This window comes from Mercenaria mercenaria, chromosome 5 (genome assembly GCF_021730395.1).
Source record: "Mercenaria mercenaria strain notata chromosome 5, MADL_Memer_1, whole genome shotgun sequence".
Taxonomy (NCBI): Eukaryota; Metazoa; Mollusca; class Bivalvia; order Venerida; family Veneridae; genus Mercenaria; species Mercenaria mercenaria.
The window spans coordinates 80,092,334-80,114,499 of NC_069365.1; the positions used below are offsets into that span (position 1 = coordinate 80,092,334).

The 22,166-nt window shown below is 33.3% G+C and overlaps 1 protein-coding gene across 1 annotated transcript in view; it reads right to left on the reverse strand.

Annotated features, from left to right (window-relative positions):
* LOC123557735 (uncharacterized) overlaps positions 1 to 16,474 on the reverse strand; it is a 69,766-nt gene extending 53,292 nt beyond the window's left edge. Inside the window, exons 1-9 of the mRNA XM_053544715.1 lie at positions 16,318 to 16,474; positions 15,518 to 15,673; positions 12,844 to 13,062; positions 11,943 to 12,170; positions 7,505 to 7,723; positions 6,522 to 6,710; positions 5,203 to 5,337; positions 2,975 to 3,121; positions 2,421 to 2,561 (exon numbers count right to left, since the gene is read on the reverse strand). Of these exons, the coding sequence (XP_053400690.1) occupies positions 2,421 to 2,561; positions 2,975 to 3,121; positions 5,203 to 5,337; positions 6,522 to 6,710; positions 7,505 to 7,723; positions 11,943 to 12,170; positions 12,844 to 13,062; positions 15,518 to 15,673; positions 16,318 to 16,369 (1,486 nt within the window). The 5' untranslated portion in view covers positions 16,370 to 16,474. The remainder of the gene's footprint in view (positions 1 to 2,420; positions 2,562 to 2,974; positions 3,122 to 5,202; positions 5,338 to 6,521; positions 6,711 to 7,504; positions 7,724 to 11,942; positions 12,171 to 12,843; positions 13,063 to 15,517; positions 15,674 to 16,317) is intronic.
* Between the last annotated feature and the right edge of the window lie 5,692 nt (positions 16,475 to 22,166).

The window sequence follows — 22,166 nt, forward strand, 5'->3', positions numbered from 1 at the left end:
TTTTCTCTTTCAGCCATTTTAATCATTTCAACACAACGAATGAATAATGATTTATTAAAAGTGACAATGTATGGATGTTCGTTTTATGTATAGTGTTCCGACAGGGCCATCGTACAGTCGTGCAGGCGATGCCTGCAGAGGAAAGGACAATATTACGACAACAACATGGTAACACGATGCGACAGCACGGTAGCACAATACGACAGTACAAGAACACAATAAAACAGTACGAGAAATACATGATGTGACAGCACGATAATACAATGTGAAAACATGATAACACGTGTTGTCAAGCTGTCGCGGCTGACAGAATGACGTTTGCCAGTAAGGCAGTACGACATTGATATCCAGTTACACATGCGCAGTAGGAATATCATTCTAGTTCTATTGCGTATATCTAAACTGAACGATATAATAAGATATTTATGTCATACTGTTAACTGTTAACAACACGATGCGATGGCGCGATATTGATGTCGTCTGTATACATCGCTTTTCGTGCTATCGCATCGTGTTGTCTAGCCGTAACAGAGTTTTCAAAGGAAATAATACCAATGTTTTAGAAAACATTACCTTGATTGTTTGAACTTACACCAAGTAAACTGTGTCAACTGACATAATTTTTTTCCAGTCTGTTTACTTTCATTTGTTGGATTTTACTAGCGACAACACATTTAGTAGATTATTGTTAAATTCGTACAAGACGACAACTCAAGATTACGTAATGTGCCAGCAATGCTTTTGTTTTGAAGTACATGTAGTTTCTCAGGTTTGTATTTCGTTTTGTTCATGGTGTTTTCGGCACGTTTTGTTTGTTTACGCTATACAGCTATTGGATCAATTTCCTAGCCAAATCTATGAGCTCCATGGTAAGATATAATTCTACAAATACATCTATCCCGGCAACTCAGATATCCATTTATTGTTTATGATTTTCATGTTGTTTTTTCCTTTTATTTTTTTTAAATTTAAATTGTCAAAAAGCATGCTTCTGGTAACATTTAACGAAAAGGTTATAAAAATGAGGGACGGTATCACTAAACTATTGGAATTACTTGATTTCTATAAGCCGTGAATCGTTTGTAATAAATGCATCTTTAAACAAAATTTTCTTAATTTAATTTGTAAGCATGTTACAAGCAGAAAATCTACAAATCCGTTAGCTGGCACAAATAAGCTACAAAAGTGTGTTTATTTTCAGTGATGTATCGTCTTAAGGGAGACAATTCTGATATTTTCACTTACGTTTCGTATCCGTGAAAATGCTGCATGTTCTTCCTTGACGAAGTTGATGTTGATATGATAGATCGGTAGTAAATATATTTTTATATGTTCACAATAATACAAACACTTTCCCGAGTGCTGCTACACATTGCAAGGTTAATGTTTTAACACATACTTACCTTAAGTTCATTAATGGCCTTAAATCCGCTAAAAGAGTAAGAAAAGTTGAGGCCATATATCTTCTAAAAGAGACATTTTATCTGATATGAAAACGCTATGCTGACAGCTAACTTTAAGGTATGAACACGTGTGCAATCAGGTTTGTATGCAAAAAAATCTCCTTGAAAAATCTACTAACATTTCAAGAATAAATACAATGTACAATGAAAATAAGCAGTTACTAGCCTACATAAAATGAGAATGCCAACTTAAGTGGGAAAAATGAATGTTTTTCTTTCTGCCATTATCTAACTAGCCCAGAAGTGATGTTTGATTACCTTTTCAGACCTTTAATGATCGTGCTGAGGCAAATAGATATCCTGTATGTACTATCACAATATCATGACAGTTGCCAGTCTCGTGGTCGAAATAATACCCTTTCTTTGAAATTTCGAATGACTTTGTATATTTTGTTTTGTCGCTTTCAGTTTTCATTAATCTCTTGACAGTTCTTTTTAAAATAAGCTTTAGTTCTTTTTTATTAGTATTTTACTGCCTTATGTTTTAATACGTTGAATTTTGCCGGAATAATAAAAATAATAACTCGGATTTTCAATATATTTGCATGTATTCTGTGATATTTTTTTCAGTATTGAAAAGATTCATAATATATTTATTTTGTCTGCCTCAGTATTATAAGAATGAAAATCAAAATGGTCTTAACCTGCAGAAGTTTCCAAAAATAAGATGGAGACTCTAAACGCTGTTGAGCGTTTTATGTAAGTTAATTTTTACACATTCCAAATTTCGTTTAATAACATCAAAATTAGATATGTTTTAATCTGCATCAATTGACTTGAGATCCAAGTCCAGTGTAAGATAAGTTTCCCTAGGATTTATCAATTGAGTTTGAGAGTTTCAGAAGCTTACTGACATGTTGCAGAGCAACAATAATGATATTTATTTGGATTACCACCAAAAAGAATATGCTAACTTGTTCTATATTTCCGCAGAGGAATATTAAACAATGAACTGACTTTGATTGCAGGAGTTCCCTTCATATCCTTTACTGCAACCGTTTGGACACGATCCGTTGGCTTTATCACATGGTTGATCATTCTTGCAATGTCCACTACAAGCTTGGCTACAGCCACTGCCGAAAGTTCCGTCATCACATTCTGCGTTAACAAATTCAATCGATAAGTTTTTATTTTCTGTTACATGTTTGAAAACGTTAGTTAAGCACAGGCCTGAACTTATTTCTTTATAACACAAAATTATAACTTTACATGTGGTATACATACAACCGGAAATGTTTTATTCAGTCTAGATTCATTTAGATTATAAATACAATTATCAACGACTGATTGTACTTTTAGGCCTTACACTGTACTTGTATTTTGAAATATATTTCAGTTGTTATTGCTTACCTGAAAAATCTTTAGTACAGTTTAAAACCAGCCAGATGATACGAACACTGATACATGTACGTTTTGGTACAAGCAGCAAATAAATTAATAAGTTAGAAAAACTGAATATTAGGATACCTCAGTCCTCTTAGTAATTTATCACATCTTTTCTTTTCCCTTACCTTGATCGCACTTTTGACCCTTCCATCCGTCATTACAGCCCTTTGAACAACTGCCATCCGCTTTGTTGCAAGGAATGTGTCCATCTTTACAATGTTCACTACATCCCGAGCATTTATCACCGTCAGTCTCATTCAAGCAATTTATTCCTTTCAAGACAGAATGCCGAAATATCAAATTAACAACTTGAGATAAAACATTTCATAAATGTGGACAACTTAAAAAACGTACACTCAAATGTCTATGAAATTATCAATAGATTTAAGAAATGAGTATACCATCTCCGACCAATAGACTTTTTATAAGTACAATGTAAAACGTTTTTTATGTAAATATGCATTTACTTTAAATGTGCGAGTAAAACTCAAGTATTCATATGTAAAATTGGTAATACCTTTAGAATACGCAAATCTTCTACGAAATGTTAGATATTGGCCCTACAATTCACTTGAACAAGAGAAACTTTTAAATAGCACATTTATGCAGATTACTACTTGAGCACAGGATATTGACATTAAAACATGTCTGAAGGAATGTTCGCTGATAAGTTCACTGACTATATTGTCCTGCTCACTGGCACCAGATCAGAAAGAAAATGCCTCCGTACGTGTTATACCCTACCCCTAGGTATTCTATAAGAACCATGGTCATGAACGGGAAAATATACTAACACGTTTCAATCGTACATTTCTCGACTTAAACGCGCAGTTCGGTGAATGGTTACCTAGCATATTGAACAAGCGATAATTTATCTTCCATCGTGCACCAGTCACATTGTCTCAATATTCCATATTGCTGAGATTATCAACATATTTTATGCTTTCGTCAACGTTACAGAAAAAAACTTGCTTGACCTTCCCTAATGAACATCCGGTCTAGAGGTCACGGCTGTGTGCACATGTTTGGCGAAACGTAAACAAACAAAAACAGAATTTAAAAAAAATCACAATTTTACACTAAAACTCGAAATGATGAATGAAATTCATCTTGTATACGATCTTTAATTTGAAATCGTACATTGGTCTGCATCTGTTCTGTTTATTTTATTCATTTTGCACATTAATGCTGCATTTTCACATTTTAGCGGACACGTGTAGTAAAATGACGATTGACATACATTTTCACAACAGCCAATCAGAATGGTTTTGTAATCTAGAACGGAACTTCACCATGGAAGTTCAAGCAAGTTTTTTGTGTAACGTTGAAATTACTATAAACTACGCGTTCTTTTTCTAAGATAAGATGTATTGAAAAAATGTGACCGGTACACAAAGGAAGATAAATTACCACTTGTTTGATATCCATAGTACACATTTACCGCACTGTGTGTTTTAGGTATGAAATGCGCGATTGAAACGGGTTAGTATATTTTCCCGTTCATGACCATGGTTCTTATAGAATACCTAGGGGTAGGGTATAACACGTACGGAGGCATTTTCTTTCTGATCTGGTGCCAGTGGTCCTGCTCAGACAACTGTAAATTTAACATAAAAATTATGCATATAACATTACACAAATCTCAGTAAGTACCCGTTGTATATCATTTACGTATTTTCCAAAAATTGCAATTACCTTTGAAAGAATATCAATTGTAAGAGGTGTTTCAAACTGCAAACTGTCTATGAGAGATTCTATTTTTATTTTTACTCTAATCAAACAGGAATCTGCGGAAAATGTAAAACTGCCTCCATTTCGAGCCATTAATATCTTTACTGCAACAATTGTCTAGGAATTTCTATTATGCCATTTGAGTACAACAACATCGGAATATTTTCGTTATACACAAAATTAGTCTGTAAAATACTTGTAAAAGGATTTACATGTGTTATTGTTGAATGTTAAATCAATACTGATTTCATTTTATTTTATCCACATTAAGGAAAAATGAAATACTAGTATCAAAAACAATTGTACATTAAAATCAATGTTATGTACTTCAAGTTGCTTATGAAAAAGACAAAATACAGACATTCCTCTTTACTTAACTTTAAACAACTGAATGAAGCACAGATGGCAGAATTTTATGTCCATTTATTTCCATTTTAATATTAACCAGTTGCAACGATTTTTAGATTTGTTTCTGTGATATTGTAACAGTTCTTGTTTGAAGTTATAAATAAATATTCAAAATGTATATGTAGCAGAAGCCTGAAATATTTCAGTTTTGCGGAGGATAAAACGCATATAAATATGAGTTCATGCATTCGCCTTTAAGTTTTTAACTACATACGGATATTACATCCAGAACTCATCCATCCGTCTTTGCAGCCATACGAACAACTCCTAGACATCTTATCCCAAATAGTCGCACGTTTGCAATGGCTTTCTTGCCCACATCCATATCCACATTTGTCTTCTAAGCAGTCTATAGATACGAGACGAAAACTATGACTAAATGTAACAGTTGTTTAAAAAAGAAGACGGATAGGATAATACTTTTAAACTATTCTATAACTATGTTTTCTTTTCCAGTCGGCGATTTGCATTTGTACAACGTGACCGTCCAATAAATTTCGTTATTGGCCACATTATATTCCATATTGGCCGATGCAACAAATTTGGTTCGAACCTCCATGTTAGCTAAAATATAAAAACAACGTCACTAAAGGCTGGACGCGACCGTGTCCTTCCTTTCTTGCTCTCCTTTTTTCTTGAGAAAAATAAGCATAGAATAAAAAGACTATTTTCCACAATACGTGATACATTAAGAGTCGTACCCATCCGTAAAACACACTGGACTCGGACTCACCCATCAGCTCGTCCAATATACATATATTTAAGAAATGAAATATTTTTTCGGTGTTCAGGCTAAATCAACGACAGAATAGGATCGGCAAATTTATTAATGCGTTAGCTATTCATGTTTTACTTGCCGATCCTATTCTGTCGTTCATTTCGCATGACCACCAAAAAAAAATCATTTCTTATATTTTCATTATATTTCCCTTGATTTTATTATAAATTGCACATATTTTTTGCATTTAAAATTAAAATCAGCTCCCCAGCTATTCTGTTCACCAGACGGAACAACTGCGACGTTCTTCCTGACTATACGCGGACGTCGTCAAACAGGGGCCCGTTTCACTAAGCAGCGTTGACGTAACTTTCGCGCCTTTCCTTTTGCTACTCATACGAAATGAACGTCATAAGTTTCAAAAAAAGAGGGCGAATGTAAATATATTTCTATTAGGTACACGTCCAAATTATTGTCATATTGTACAGAATTTCAGTTTAAGTTTCTTTTCAGAGATAGTACATATCTAAGTTCATTAGGTGAGACTTGTCGATATCTTAATCTTTAGCCAGTCGTATTGAAGCGAATAACGTATAACATGGTGGGCCTATCCGCCAGCTTCTGAAATAATATGATATTATAACCAAAGGCAATTGCGCTAAAGTATCAGAAATGAAGCTGTGTAAGGTAATTTTGCATTTTTGGCGATAGGATTGAAATTCTATTATTTGCTGTTGTACAGAATAAGAACACTTTTGAAAGGCTAGTTAATAAACCTATAGGAAAAGACGGTGAAAATTATGTTTAGCTCTTACCTCCATATATATAAACTTCACATATTTCTAAACGTCCTAACGTTGTTCTCTTTGTTAGTTTGACACTTTCGCCAATTGTATTCAATGTCAAGTTTATTTGTAAAGATGCTGTTGCATTAACATCATAAGTTGATTTCCCGACTTCATTTGTAGCATTTGATACCTCTAACTGATAAGTAGATGTTTCAACTGTAACGCAAAACATTTAATTTATTTAATTTATAATAGGGTGTAATATATCATCTAATGCTGCTCTGCTGCTTATGGAGGCGTAAATGCAAGATTCGCTCGTTTATCTATAAAAAGATGTTTTGATAAGATGGAACAACTAAAACTACCCTGTCTTTTAATTAGCGCAACAATTGTATACCACTTAGTAAAATATGAAAACAAAATGTGGATGGTTACAACGGTTACAATTTTAACACTTGGAACAATGTATCGCCTGCCTTGCCGAGACACAACTATATTATTATTTTGAATACGTTAGCAATGTCACAATTATCTCTTATTATCAAACAGGAAAGAAAGATTTTTGGTTTTCAACAATGTAAACAAACATGAATATTAGTTTAATATTAAAACAAACAATATGTAGCAATACTATATCCGTGATGACTGTAATTTACTAAAACACTACAATTTCTACGAACATTTGTCGTTTTTAGGGGAGGGTGCGGGGATGTGGAGGTTAAAATTACATGGACACAATTGCAGGCCATATAGTGACTGTCCAGCTTTTTATGGGGGAGCAAGTTCTCGAGAGTCCCGCGAGCATTATTTCAGGCATGTGCGGGCATCTGGGTAGAACCGTCGACTTTCCACAAGCCCTTATATGAAATGATTTGACACCCAAGTGAGGTTTCGAACCCGCAGTAGAAAGGGCAAGTTCACGATCATAACAACTCGGCCACAGAAGCTCCTTTTATCGTATTTTATATCACAAAATAGATTTTTTTCTTGTTCAATAAAGTTCATATCACCTTTCTGAAGCAATATCCTAATGTACCAAATTGTCGTTTTATGATCAAGTTCGATTTTCAACCAAGGATCTTTTTCGTCAGCTGTGAAAGTGCATTGCCTCCAATCGTAATTGCTCTCATTTCCATCTACAGCTTTGTCAGATGAGCATGTATCATCTTTTCTGCAGTCTCTATGCTTCGAAATTTGGTAGGTTGTACGTCCATAAGCTAAATTTCTACCTGAAATGAAGAAGTGAAATTGCAAAACGACATTTATTCCTTATAGAAGTCAAATGGCTAATAGTACATTTGTGTATTTTCACTGATGAAACTAAACAGTCTTTGAGTAAAATTCCAAACGCTAATATTTTTAAACAATTTTAGTCGTCAACACAATACTTACATTCGATTACAGCAAATTAATAAAACGCCTGATGAAGCACTGATGAGTTTTGCAGTTTCCGAATTAAAATCAGGTTGTTCCTGATCCCCGTACCGTACCCGTACCGTACATCCATCTTCGGAAACACTCGATTTTGTACGGAGAATGGCGGAAATGTACGGAAACCGCAGTCTATTTTTAGAGATATATTTCACGGTTGTTATTATTTATGTACATCAAAGAAGTATAAAATATTTATTTTTTATAGCTCTTTGTGTACATATACAAAGAAGTATAAATTACAATTTTATTTTTATAGCTCTTTGACATATAATAATTTAATTAAATCATGAAATATAGTTATATTAAATAATCAAACGGCAGATTTCTTAATTTGTGGATTTGAACGTGTTCTGCATGTTTTTTTTTCTTTTTTCTTTTTTTTTTCTTTTAATTTCATAGACGTAGGTATTGGTATTTATTAGAACTTTTAACATACATATGAAATTTATGGTATAAAACATACGATTGTAAGATATATCTATTTGTGTAACCTGAAAAAAATAATAAGTACATTTGTAATTTTTTTAATCAAATGATGAATGAGAGAAAAATACAAAGATTTATACTTGGGAATTTTGTTTTACTTGGACACTGCGATCCTCAAAAAGATTTTATTTTAAAATTTCTCGTTCATTTTCAGAATGTTTCTTATTTATTTCAAATTATCTTTGATTAAACACAGCTGTCGTAGTATGTGATATCTAAATCAATGCTAACCTTAGGCTCTTTTGTTACATGCATTGTCAATTTTTAGGAAGGTCGAGGAAGAACACGAGACGGTAGGGTATAGAATTGACATGTAACTTAATTGTATTCAACATGTTGGTAATAAACATTTGAAATTTCTTGAGATAAACTGTTGCTACAGATTTTTCTATTCTTTTTCTTCTTTTTCTTCTTCTTATTATAACTATTTTATAAAACCTCGGTGACATAAACAGATTGTTAAGATATTTGGAATTCATTAAGGGATTTAATAAAGATATATAATTTTATTATGTTTTGCATTCTTCAAGCCGTAATTATATAATCAGCATAATGTTCAACTAGTTTATCTAATTCATTTTGAAAATGATCCATTAAGTTTATATGCTGAAAGGAATGAAAGAGCCTTTCTCTAGTAATTTTACTTATATCTCAAGGGCGTAACCTTGGGGTGGGGGTATGGACGCTGAGCGGAGATTATACGGAAATCGTGCCATTTCTGTGCAGTTGCCGTACAGACTTCACAAGCTTTCCATAGAAATCGTCTGGACGGCAATCTAGGTGAATAAAAATTCTGGGATCAGTCTCCCACAATCTCCCGAAACATGGTTGCCTCGATTCTGAGATAAGCTTAGAAGTCCCCGTGTGATTCCCGCATCAACTTCTGCATCAGGGTGCCCCAGGGTGACCCGTCTCAGCAGCAAGGGCTTCACACACACAGTCCTCTTCTTGTGCCTCTGTCGGGCCTGCTGCTCATCAAGGACGACCAGGCTTGTAATTAACTATTCTCTTCTCCTGACCTGCCTCAACTGCAACCGTAGGTATGCCGCTCTGAGTCTTAAGTGTACTATCATTTCGAGACAAATAGTGAAAAGATGTTGGAGATGGCCAATATATATACAATGTATAACCATCTGAAAAATGTTTGTGGCCATAATGATGCGGCCGCTGTAAGGTTGCTGCGCGATGGTTGTTTAATATCCGTGCGTTTTCACGGGTACCGCACGGGCAGCAAGTGCGAGGCCCGTGCGAAGGTTCTACGAGCCTTCAATCTCCGTACCATTTCTTTTGGGCTAATGTCAACGAAAAATCATGCGTTGGCTGCACGATCAGCACAAGGCCTCCTAAAGATGCCAGTGCGGGGATAGTGTACAAGCTACGGGATTTCGATTTTTCAAATTTGTACAATTTTTCACTAAACAATTCCTTGAGGCTGCGGTGCTCGTGAATCTGTAAAAAAATCGCAATGCCGCCTCCTGCACGGAAAGGAGGATAAGGGCAGTCTACGGGCTCCGCAGATGTGAATTAGGCATTACTTGCCAAATGGCCTTAATGTGTGCATAAACATGTAAATATTCTTTGTGTCATAGAAATTTTAGAAAGCTCAGAGCACTAGTTTTATACAAAAATGATTTTGTATAGCTATATACCTTTTCACATTAGTGGAATGAAATAGAATCTATAAAAGATGAAAGTTTCAGTTCACAATGTAATCTTTGTTTTATAAACAAAAATGACCTTTTCTATGCTCAACGCATCTGTCATTTTTTTAAATAGTGTGTCTTTCTTGATATTACTTTTGTATTATTATCATTACCTTGACTTACTGAACTGAACTTAAAAGACGTTATATAGGCCTAGTATTCACAGAAAAAAGGTGATAAAATGAGTCTCATATCTACCCATAAGTAAGCTTTCAAATACACGCCAAATCGCACGAAATGACTTCCTGATCTAAAACATTTTCTGGGGGAGCCCCCCCCCCCCCCCCCCCCAATACCACCGCCTACGGAAGGGGAAACCTACTCTCACACCTACCCCCATTCGTCGTTTCAAGTAAGCAAAAAACGAAACTTGTCAAAATCTTGAACTTTTATCCAAAATGACTTATTCGCTAGACTTTAAAGGCAGCACATTTAAATTGGAAACGCGGTGACAGCCGTTCAATTAAAGTTGTAATTGTATAGCTGAATGAAAAATGGATGCCATACTTGTTTTCCCGCAGAATTTCATCCGTTTTACCGTGCATGTAGATTGAAATGAGACATAATTAATCAATTATATTTCTTTACATTGTAGAAAATAAAATTACGAATAGTGATGTTCATTTTTATACGTGTAACAAGATGTAACAATACGACTTTGTAGTATGAAATCTATTTTTAATACCCAACGTGGGACGTTACTTCGATTTATTTTCATCCTTTTTACCTATCATCGGTCCTGAAATATGGTCAAATATCAAACAAAATCTTAAAAATATAAGTGTATCAAAGATGCGGGAAAGATTAAGCAATGATGATGATTGTGTTGTGGATTTCCAGCCTTAAAACGAATTTGCTTATTTGTAAATTCAAGAAAAAAAAAAGACTGAGTTTTTTTTTTGTGACTCGATGTCGTAAAATGAATGTGTTGTGCTTGAAGATTTATTAGATGTTCTAAAGAAATACGATGTATTTACGGCGCAACTTAGCAAGAAAAAAAAAAAATGCGTCATTCTCCCTGAAAAGGGTTGTTACACGTTTAAAAAATGCGTGAAAGTTCTGTACACGCTTTATAGATCTAGCACATTCTTGTTCATGTTTAAAAACAAAACTTGTGAAAGATCAAAATAATTACTTTTCAGCTGATCGATTATCTAATGTATTTTTCAATATGCGTTTGCGAAAATGCTATTTTTTGCATCTATATAATCAAATTAATGCATATAAATCTCACTTCTATATGAAAGTTCTCTGATGTAATATTAAAGCTTAATGTGTTTATTTATTTTCATTAATTACATTTCACCATATTAAAGGCATAATTTCATAGTATGATGAAAGAATAACCGCGAAATATATTTCTAAAAATAGACTGCGGTTTCCGTACTTTTCCGCCATTCTCCGTACAAAACTGAGTGTTCCCGAATATGGATGTACGGGTACGGTCCGGGGATTAGGAACAACCTTAAAATCATACCATATTCTAACTTGATAAAATCCTTTCAAATATATAAGTTATAACAGTGATACCAGTGCAACGCTAATGCCAACGAACCATACTGCGAAGGCATAAAGATAAGCGTTTTGTCGTTTTATTCAGGGAGAAAAGAGATAAAATACTAATACAGAAGAATAACCTCGTTTTGTGTATAAACTTCGCAAAGAAACATATTTGACGCATGAAGTGTATTTAAACATACAAATTGCAATGACTAAATTGAGATTGAGATTTCGTATGCATCGACTTTTTGAACAATAAATATTAAAGCAGACATATTATATCTCAGATAAAAAGACATTAATAAGATAAATGTAAACACTATACCTCCATTTATTCTTACATCACACAGGACCAGTTGTGTCTTCAGTTCGTCTAGCACAATCCTCACTTGATTTCCAACATCGGGACTGGTACATGGCACTGTAAAGGTCGCGTTATTTGGAGCGGCATCTCCATGCTTGTAACATTCTCGGCGATATGAAGATGCATTCTGTGATTCCTTTTCTTCTGGGGAAAGATATTCTACAAATACTGTAAAACCTTTGAAGTATTCTGAAATAATATAAAATAACTTTTTCCGAGATTGGTTTTATGTTTTCGTCTTTTGGTATTGGTACACTTTAGATACGAACATCTAATTATAAAATTTCACTGCGAAAAATATGTGCATATACGGGAGTATACGGTCCCGTATATGTCTAATATATGAATATCATATAAAAGGTATCTTTCCTGAAAGTATGATCAAAACCTACGCCTTAAACATACTTTTGGACCTTGACAATCCTTAACTTTGAATACGGACATAAACTGTTGAAACTAATTTATGCTAAGTATGAACGGATCCATGTGAGAAAAACATGAATGTCCAATTAAAGAATACGGGATTCCCGTATATGGAATGTTCCATATACGGGAAAAATGTTTCCGTATACGCCCGTATATTAGGAGTATACAGAATGCGTACACTCCCGTATACGGAACCAATTTCCTGCTTTTGTGGCTTAATATGTCGAGTCATATCAATTGTGAAAGGCAATAATGTTATGGTTGACAAATAAACAAATTTTTACTTCAAAGTATCAGAAAACAGACTTTGAAAAGAATATTTTTTAAAATTGCGCTACACAAACTAGATAAAATGTGAACTTATATTTTCACGTATGGGTATGTCAACAGTTCTGACTTTAATAATACATGTATATGCCTAAATGACCCTACTTACGCAGAGTCGCATTCAGCGTGACAATCTCAAGTTCCCTAATTGTCTCATTAGTTGGAAACCAAACTCTCCAAAATGGTTTGACCTTCTTCTCAGAACTCTGAACTTCAGCTGTGTAACTACAAGTGTTTTTATCGCCATCATTTGCAAGAGCTGAATACTTATGTTTTCCATGCGGTAAATTATCAGAATGCCGTGAATACTCTCCTTCTGCTATATCCCCTATGTAAAACGGAAACATTTGTTTCTATTAAATTATACTTTCAAATATTTACAATAACAAACGAAGGGACTGCTCTTCCAGTGCAAACTGAACTGGAAAATGTGAGGGACTACATAAAGCACATTAGAGTTGTTAGCAAAAAATTGAACTCGCAACAGGACATGAAAAAGTATTAGAAAATAATCTAAAATAGCCAAATACCCTGTCCCCTTGTTTCGCTTAAAGAAAGAAAGGTATATATGTATATATCCTTATTATACCTGGTATTTTGGAACTTAATTCTATTTATTCCGTAAGTACCGTTAGATATGCCTGGTTTCTGGGACCTTTCTTTTGTTGGGATCTAGGAACGATCATAGATCATCAACAAAAGAATGTTCCCACAAACCAGGTCTCTCTCTCCTTCTCTCTCGTAGAATTTTGTATTTAGTCTTTGAGGGTCTGTGAGAAATGCGGGTTGTGTATGTGTATCCTAAAAGATACATGATGTGACTTAGAAAGTAATACTTGCAATTGCGAGTGAAATGCGAATGAATTGTTGGATTGACAGTACAATTGGGATGAGTCAAGGAGAACAATAAAAAGTGACATAAGAAAATAAAACAATATTTTTCGTTTACATAAGTTACATAAAAAAAGACAAAAGAAAGTTTTCCGATTGGGATGTTTTTTCTTTGTTGAGAACTTTGTCTTTCTTGCTGAGGAAACTAATATGGAATATGGAGTGAGTATGAATGTGAATATAATATGCACTTCTGGTGAAAATGGGTGTTTGTTGTTAATTCAGCTTGCGGGGGAGGGAAGGTGTATGAGAATACTGAAAAATAATATTAAATATATTTTGTAATTGTTTAAGGTGGGTTAAGGTGTATAGCAGAATGTACAGAAATAACAAAAGAAAAATGGCAATGTACTTATGAGGAATAACCTTATAATGAACACTACGTCGTTTTCCTGGAATAAAGACTTCAAAGACAAGAGTAACGTTCATTTAAAAAATGATGGTTATGATTCTCATCGTGATATTTACAAGCTATTCATCGCAAACAGAATTTAAGAAATATTCCTTTAGTTATTTGAAATATTAACTTCAAATGTATAGAATCCTCATCAATTATATTTACATTTACTAAATATATAAATTATTTTTGCATATAGAACTAGGATCATAATTAAATGCTATGCAGTAACATTTGATGGTTAAATGAAAACAACCAGTTTATTTTGTGGCAGATACACATTTATACTGCGTTTATCTATACATGTTTACAGTGTGTACTACTTTAAACCTTATACATAGTATTGTTAGCAAACATAAACTTGTTAATTTTATGTTTACAGAAATTATATGAAGAAATTCTTCATGGTTTTAAATATGAAATTTGGATCTAGTATACCTTTAAGATAAATAATTTCCTGATAACAACTTCTTCTTTATATAAAATGGACATCATTTCGTTAAATTGACAGCCAGAGTTACCGAAACTATGTCATAATCTTAGTATTAAACTGAAGCAGGCATTTAAAAAGATAGATTAATTAGGTAAAAGCTTACTTAGAAATGTACAAACATTCTACACTTTACACTGACGCAGACGCCAACAAGAGGGACAGAGCAATAGCTCCATGACTTTTGTCATGGTATGCTTTCAGATCAAACTTTTGACACATGGTTGTTATTAAAATCCTTAGACGCGTGCCACTAAATATATCATATTAGAAGTATGATGCGTGCATCAAATGCGAGATATCTGTGAAATATGGATTATGAACTCTTTCACAAGAAATTCTTTCTTTGTAAACTCACAGTTCAATTCAGCCTATGCCAGTAGATAAAAGTATGTCCTGCAAACTACTCGTAACTGCATAGTGCAATATATATTGTATTATTTATTAAATTGCTAACTATAATAATTTAGATGTGGATGACGTTAATGTAGTTACTTTCGTAATATATTTTCTAATTAGATATATCGCTGTAAACACTAATGTAAATATCAAAGACTGAAGGTTTTTAAGTTTAAGGCACAAACTTACTTATTTAAGGCTTATAAAATAGCATGAGCACGAGTTGCTTGTAACACAATCATTGTTCTAGCGATAGGCCTAGCTTTATCTGCATACAGACCATAAGATTCGAGAAGCAAATCGTTAATTGCAACAACCAACTCACCGCCTCAATAGCTAGTGGTAGAGCGTCAGCTTCGAGTGCGGGGGTTCTTGGGTTCAATCCCCGGTCGCGTCATACCAAAGACGGGAAAATGCTACCAGTAGCTCGACTTGCTTGGCGCTCAACATTAAAAAGGGAAACTGGTCTCTCATCCCTCATACCCTCGTGGCGATGGACTCCATCAGGAATGAGGTGTCGAGAGTGATTAATATAAAATAAATTATGTATAAACTAATTGCAACAACCACTTGTAATACATCATTCTTAATAAAAGAAACACTCACTGTACTGGCATCCTGGTCCGTACCAAAAGCTTGCACAACCGGAAGTACATTCCCCAGTAGTATCGTCACATTGTTCATTGTTTCTGCAGTGGCACATAAAGCCACATTTAGGACCAAAACGAAATATTCCGTTTGCCTGTTGGGGACATTGAGCATCTGATAAAGGCAAAAGTGTTTTCAACAGAAATGGAACAACCGTAAGCTTGATTTAAATGTTTCTAAAAGCGATAAATGCATAATCTGATAAATGCAATTTTGTGAGCACGATGTACACCCTTATATAAATTCACAAACATTACAGATGTATTTACAAACACTGTTTTGTTTGCTTTCCTATTTGTTTTGCATTTCTTGGCAAATGAAAGCATTGAGACATTTTTACGGAGGCATGGCAAATCTTAATAACTTTAAGGATGTGAAATTTAGACGAAAAACTGTCTGTCTCCAGAGTTCTGGAGTGTTCTGTATTATACATTTTAAACTATTTATCATTTGATAAAACACACAGATATAGCTATAAAATATACAGATTATATTGTTATTAGATTTGTTTGAAAATTCAGTCAAATACATGTATTTCCTACATACCTTTTATATAGTTTTATATTTTATAAATAAAGTACCATGCTTGATGACATTTGTTATATGTCTATTCTATATGATAAAAATCACCTGTTTTATGAAGAGAATTTGAAATTATGTTTAATTAGAATATTCTTGATGTATTTAAACGAAGTAAAAGTGATCACGCAAAAACTCATTTGTTCATTGACTGTTATTAAAGTTTCACTGATACTTACATGATTTTTGAAAAATGAAAATAAAAAAGAGTAAATAATAAATTCCCAACATTGTTACGGTTCAACATCAAATCCAGCGTGTTAGAAATACCACACTTTAAGTAAAACCGTTTTTAGTTTTGTTTTGTTTTTTAAATAATTGTCGTGGTTGGAAAATGAGGAAGTCTATTATTCGTGACCCAGTCTACTTAAGATCAGCTTAGAACAATGGAAAATGAACAAGTCATTAATGAGCTAAGAGAGGGCGTCTTACTCATGTTTTATTAAACAAGGAAACTTATATAAAATTGTTATTTACACATATACGCTCAAATTAAATTTAGCATATTAAAAAGCCAAAATATGTTCACCAATTAAAATTTACCCTCGATAACGAAATAAGAGGTTGTGGCTGGATGGGAGAAAGGTTATAGGAGTCATCTGACAGTCGGCCGATCGGTTGGTTATTTGGTTGTGTGGTTGGTTCACCGGTTAGTCCGTTGCAAAACGTTAGTTGCGCAAAGTAGATCTACGGTTTAAGAGATATTCAAATGAAACTTCATACACCATAAAATGTAAATGTGCATGATATATGTTTTAGGGTTGGTCCAGGAGTTTTGCATCCTTTGACAAAGACAAAATGTGTATTCTGGCATTATTGGGAGTTTCAGGTGCGAACCCCTCATATACATTTCAAATGATTAAAATGATTCTTCTTACATAAGATCATCATCATGTGCAGATGTGCTTTTGAAGCTAAATTAAAGTGTTTGAATTGTGTAGCCCCTTTGACTTAAAAAAAGTATGTACGCTTGCATTATCGGTACATGCAATTTTTTGGCTTGGTCTACTTCCACACTTTTAAAAGGATACGGATGATACTGCATACACCTGCCTACGAAAATGTAGATGCGCTGAGGGATATTTCATTCTAGGACGGACTAAAATGGGGGCGCCGATAGCCTAATCTCCTATCAACATGCGGAGCGAAATTTCCCGATGGACGGCCGATATAAGCAAACTTTTGAATTAAAATTAATTAAAGTTTTAATTACTATGTGTACCCTGATAATAAATTACTTACTAATTCAAAATAAGATCAAAGACCAAAGGGCTTTGTACATTTTATCAATAAAAATAATTTATAAACGTTTAATCATATTTACTAAATGCTTTAACAATAATTTGTTAAAATCTGGTTTTTTTAATTGGCCAGCTTTGGATTTCTAAAAAGAGGGCGGCTAATTAAAATTGAAAAAAGTGTCCCAAAAGCGGTATTTCTTATACTACTAATATTGCTGCGTTGCAGTTGCGTTCTGCATTAATGTAGTTCCAGTTCAACCTTTGTTCAAAGTTTCCAAGTGAAGTCTTCTTACGTTTACCTATCTACAAAACAAGTACAAAATGTATATTTATACATTCAAGTGCTTATCAAATGAAATGTATTTCTAACGTTATAAATTTATGGTAGCATAATTTACAAGCATCATGACGTAAAAAATCAATCTTAGAAAGTATCCTTATGTAGCAGTATTTACTATTATGCCCAAGATACTCTGTTAGATTTTTAAATTCACTAAACTACAAGGAACACAAAAGCGGTTTACCGGGTACAAGATGTATTTTATTATTTTCACATGGCTCGTTTAACATCATAGACAAAATACATCAGGACATCGGGGACAGTTTATACGTTTCAGTTCACAATATTCAAAACAACTTAGACATAATTACAACCTATAGAAATTAAAGTCCTACACCTAACGAAGCTAACGTAATTTTAAATAATTTTGTCTTTAATTTAGAGCCCGTCCAAAGGGAAAAAATGTATACCAAAGACAGTAAGGTGGTGGGGGGGGGGGGGGGCGGAAATGACTAGGCTCTTACTAAAGGTAGAAGTTACCTTTCGAGAGTCGGTGAACACTAGCACAGAGACTGCCAAAATCAGGGCTTATATACCCTCGCATTGGTAAAACGCATGAAAAACCCATGCAGAAAAATTGCAGTACACATGGAGTGATCAATAAATTCATAAAAGTGAAATTAGTGAAATTATTACCTGTAGCATTAACAATACATAAAGAATGGTCAAGCTTATGTAAACATTTCTATCAACCCTTACATGACTGTATGCTAAAGTTACACCTGAGTGATTTCAATATCATAAGTATAGCAATACATGATAGTGTAAACCTATTACCCAAAATAAGGTTGTATAAATTTAAGTAGAAAGAATACTGAAATAGCAAAATGCACTAAATATCTATAATAAAGTTATAAGCAAAATTACATTTGAAAGTGCACAAGCTTATTTAACGTAACAGTGTTTCAATAATATTAAGACTATGACAAGGTTCAGAATACCGACTGCTAGCTATACAACAAACTTTAATTGTTATTTTAAATAGTATATATTAGGATACATGTGTAAGATAAGGCTAGAAAAAGTCATTCCTGCCACACTTATAATGACGAAACATGGCAGTGGTCTTCAGTAATCTCGTCATGTGTGCCAGTGAATAGTATACATTTAGCAAACTGTTGCAATCGGGAACTTACTTTGAGATTCGACTGGAATGGGCACAAAATAATATTAGCGATTAGACTGTATTCTTTATATAGGTGCGTTGATAAGTTTTGACCTGATTTTATAATTTCATATCGCGTTTTCTTGTCGTTGAGCAAACTGTATTCAGTGTGTCTCTGTTACGGTTGCTTTCATTACCAACTTTTAGTAACATCGATCTTCCGGAAAATCGATAAATTTGCCTATATAAACAAAGAAGGAAAAAAATACTTAAACTTAAATAGAAAAAGTTCTATTCGGAAATCAAAAATTCGATACCCCACAAATTAAAGTTTAATTTATTCCGGATATTATGAATATTCTTTAAAAAAAATATTTTAATATTTGGTTGGTCCTTTTTGACTTTAAATAGACCCACTTCAGTTCATATAGACTCTGTAGGAAACGGGTAAAAGAAAACTGACTTTTTCAAATATAAAAGATAAAATGAGATATACTCCGCAAATAATCAAAAATTCGATACCCCTAAAAATGTAGAAAAATTATTCGATTTTCGTTATGTGTAATTTGTTTTAATTTTTTTAATGGTTTGTTTGGTCCTTTTTGCTTTTTTAGTGTGTACAGTGAACATTTCTTAAAAAATTCCGGCTTTTTCCACCGTTATCCGTAAGTACTGGGAAGCTGTTACGGAAAATGTTTCGTCTGCTAGTCGGTACAAATTGTTATAGCTCAAAGCCTATGATTGTAGGCAACATCACACTGACAAAAAAAACAACTGACATTGTAATTAGACATATTAAAACAAATTAATTTTTGAACTCAGAAACGCCGAAACCTAGATCCGCTGCCCGTTTAAAATAACGCTATGGAGGATTTTGTGTTCAATCCGCATTAAAAATACAAATGCTTTTAATTTTCATCGCAAAAAATACTTAAAGAAACGTATTCTCATGTGTTTTCGTAAAATATAGTCTGTCAGTAATTGAGTTTCAAAGCATTCTTAAGAAATATAGCGATGATTAATTTCCAGATACCTATATTATTTTTTGCCGAACGATTTGGAGACTTTTTATTGCCGCGGCGGTGCGGGTCCGATCTCCGACGCGGTCATCTTTTTTTTCTTCATATGGGATTTTTTAGTAATTTTGAAACAAAAAAAAAACCATTTTCTATTATTCATAATAATATTATGACCAAACTTTAATTTGAAACTGATAATTCTGCTTCTTTCCGAACCTACTTTGTATATATTATTCTGTATTTTTAAAATTTAATGCATGTTTTTGGTACATTCTTAATCATTCGTTTTTAAAAAATTGCGATATCTATTATTTGTTTTAGTCTCAAGATTGCACACAATCACATTAAGCATAAAATGATTTAATTGTAACAAATATCTTAAAATTTCCCTTTGACTTTATATGTGTATTACAATATTGCCTAGGGTAAACAATATCCGGTCAGTGTTGTTTTCAAGGGGGGTTTCATAAAGATACAAAAGATATGTTACCCCACTTACTATAAGTGATAGGTATTTTATGGTTTTATGGTTTTTGCGTTGTAATATATGTCTTTCACATTCTTCTGTCTCTACAGTCTTTTCCCTTTCTTTCAGGAATTTTGTTTTTTAAGATTTTACCCTTATTTCATGAATCGTAGACAGTAGGAAAAATCAGTAAAAATTTAGAATTCACATCGTTAATGGAGTTGTTCCGTAAATATTTACTGAGTAAAGATCCTGGCCCAAATTTCACGAAAAATCTTAAGTTATTACTTAGTTAAGTCTGCTATTCTTAAATTTAGACATTGATGAAGTTATTGTTATTCAATGTTGTTTTTTTTTCCTGTAACAATATATTTATAGTTAAAGTATACTATGGTAGTAGTATTTGTCAGCAGTACTTATTCAAGTCACGCAAATATGATTTTTCTATTTAGGCACGATATAAGAAACTTAATCCTTACCATGCTATGTAGGACCACATTCGTAACAGATCGCATTTGTAACAGGTGTTACAAATGAGATCGCATATGTAACAGAAATCAAGCTACAATGCTAAATTACAATAACTTTATGTTATGGAAATACATGAGAATTTGCTGTTTTTACTACCTTTTACGATGAAAATCGAAAAAACGTTAGTGATTCAGAATTAGAAACAAAAGCTCATATTCTAATGTTCATAATATGTAAAAGAAAACGCGTTTAGAGGAAGTATATACGCTTTCTAAATATTTTAGATAACATATTCATATTCTTGAATATTTATTTTATTTACAGACAGTTTCTTGTCCGTTAATATTTTTTTTTCTGTACATAGATATACGTTAGCATGATGCTTCATTATTAAAAAGAAAGTAAATCTGTGTTCGATATATAAAATGTAACGATTTCTAAATATTTTAGATAACATATTCATATTCTTAAATATTACTTTTATTTGACAAGTAATAAAGTATTATATAACTTTTCGACTTGTTCCGATTTTCACTTTAATATTATTAAAATTTCATTCAATTCAAGTATATCGTTTAGCAAACCGCCCGCCTGTAAATGCATCAGATAAACCAAAGCTGTTAATTATCGATTTCCCCCCGTGTTACTACAACAACAACAATTAGTACGGAAATCAACGAATCCGTCCGGTAGCGATGATATTGGATTATTGGTTTTATTGATTTTTATGATAGGTAGATCTGTCCCGTTTTATCGGTTTCGAGATGTTACTAAAAGTTGGTAATGCTCCCGTGATTGCCCCTCTGGTCTTGTACTGAATGAATTGGCGCCATGCATGAAAGCCTTCTGTGTAAATCACGTTTGACGTAGTGATCCAGTGACTACGAATCCAATGATCTTGAGTACGAGACCACGCTACAACTAAGAAATAGGCGGGTACAAATTTAATTACCGCAGTCATTTTTTTCAATTAAAACTGGATGGTTTGATTTGTAATGCATATTTTACGTTTTCATTGATAACTTGGTACTTATATATTATTAACTATGCTAAACATGTCCATATTATAGTTCTTATGTCGTGAGCTAAATTAATGTTACCATGGAAACGAACTACGTGATCTACATATCTTTAATACTAAAAGTTCTTTGGCACTGGCTTATTCAAAGGGGAAGGCAACGTTGTTATTACGTTAATTTGGCCAGTTGGGATTTCCTAAATCATTTAAAGAAGTGAAAGAATTTTCAAAATCGGAGTAAAAATGAGAAAGTTATGAGCATTTAGATATTTGGTCAATTTGGCGTCCATTTTGTTTCCATGGCAACAAAACAAAAACAAAGTGGCGTATTTATCAAATTTTCAGATACACATTTGAACTGTATTTTC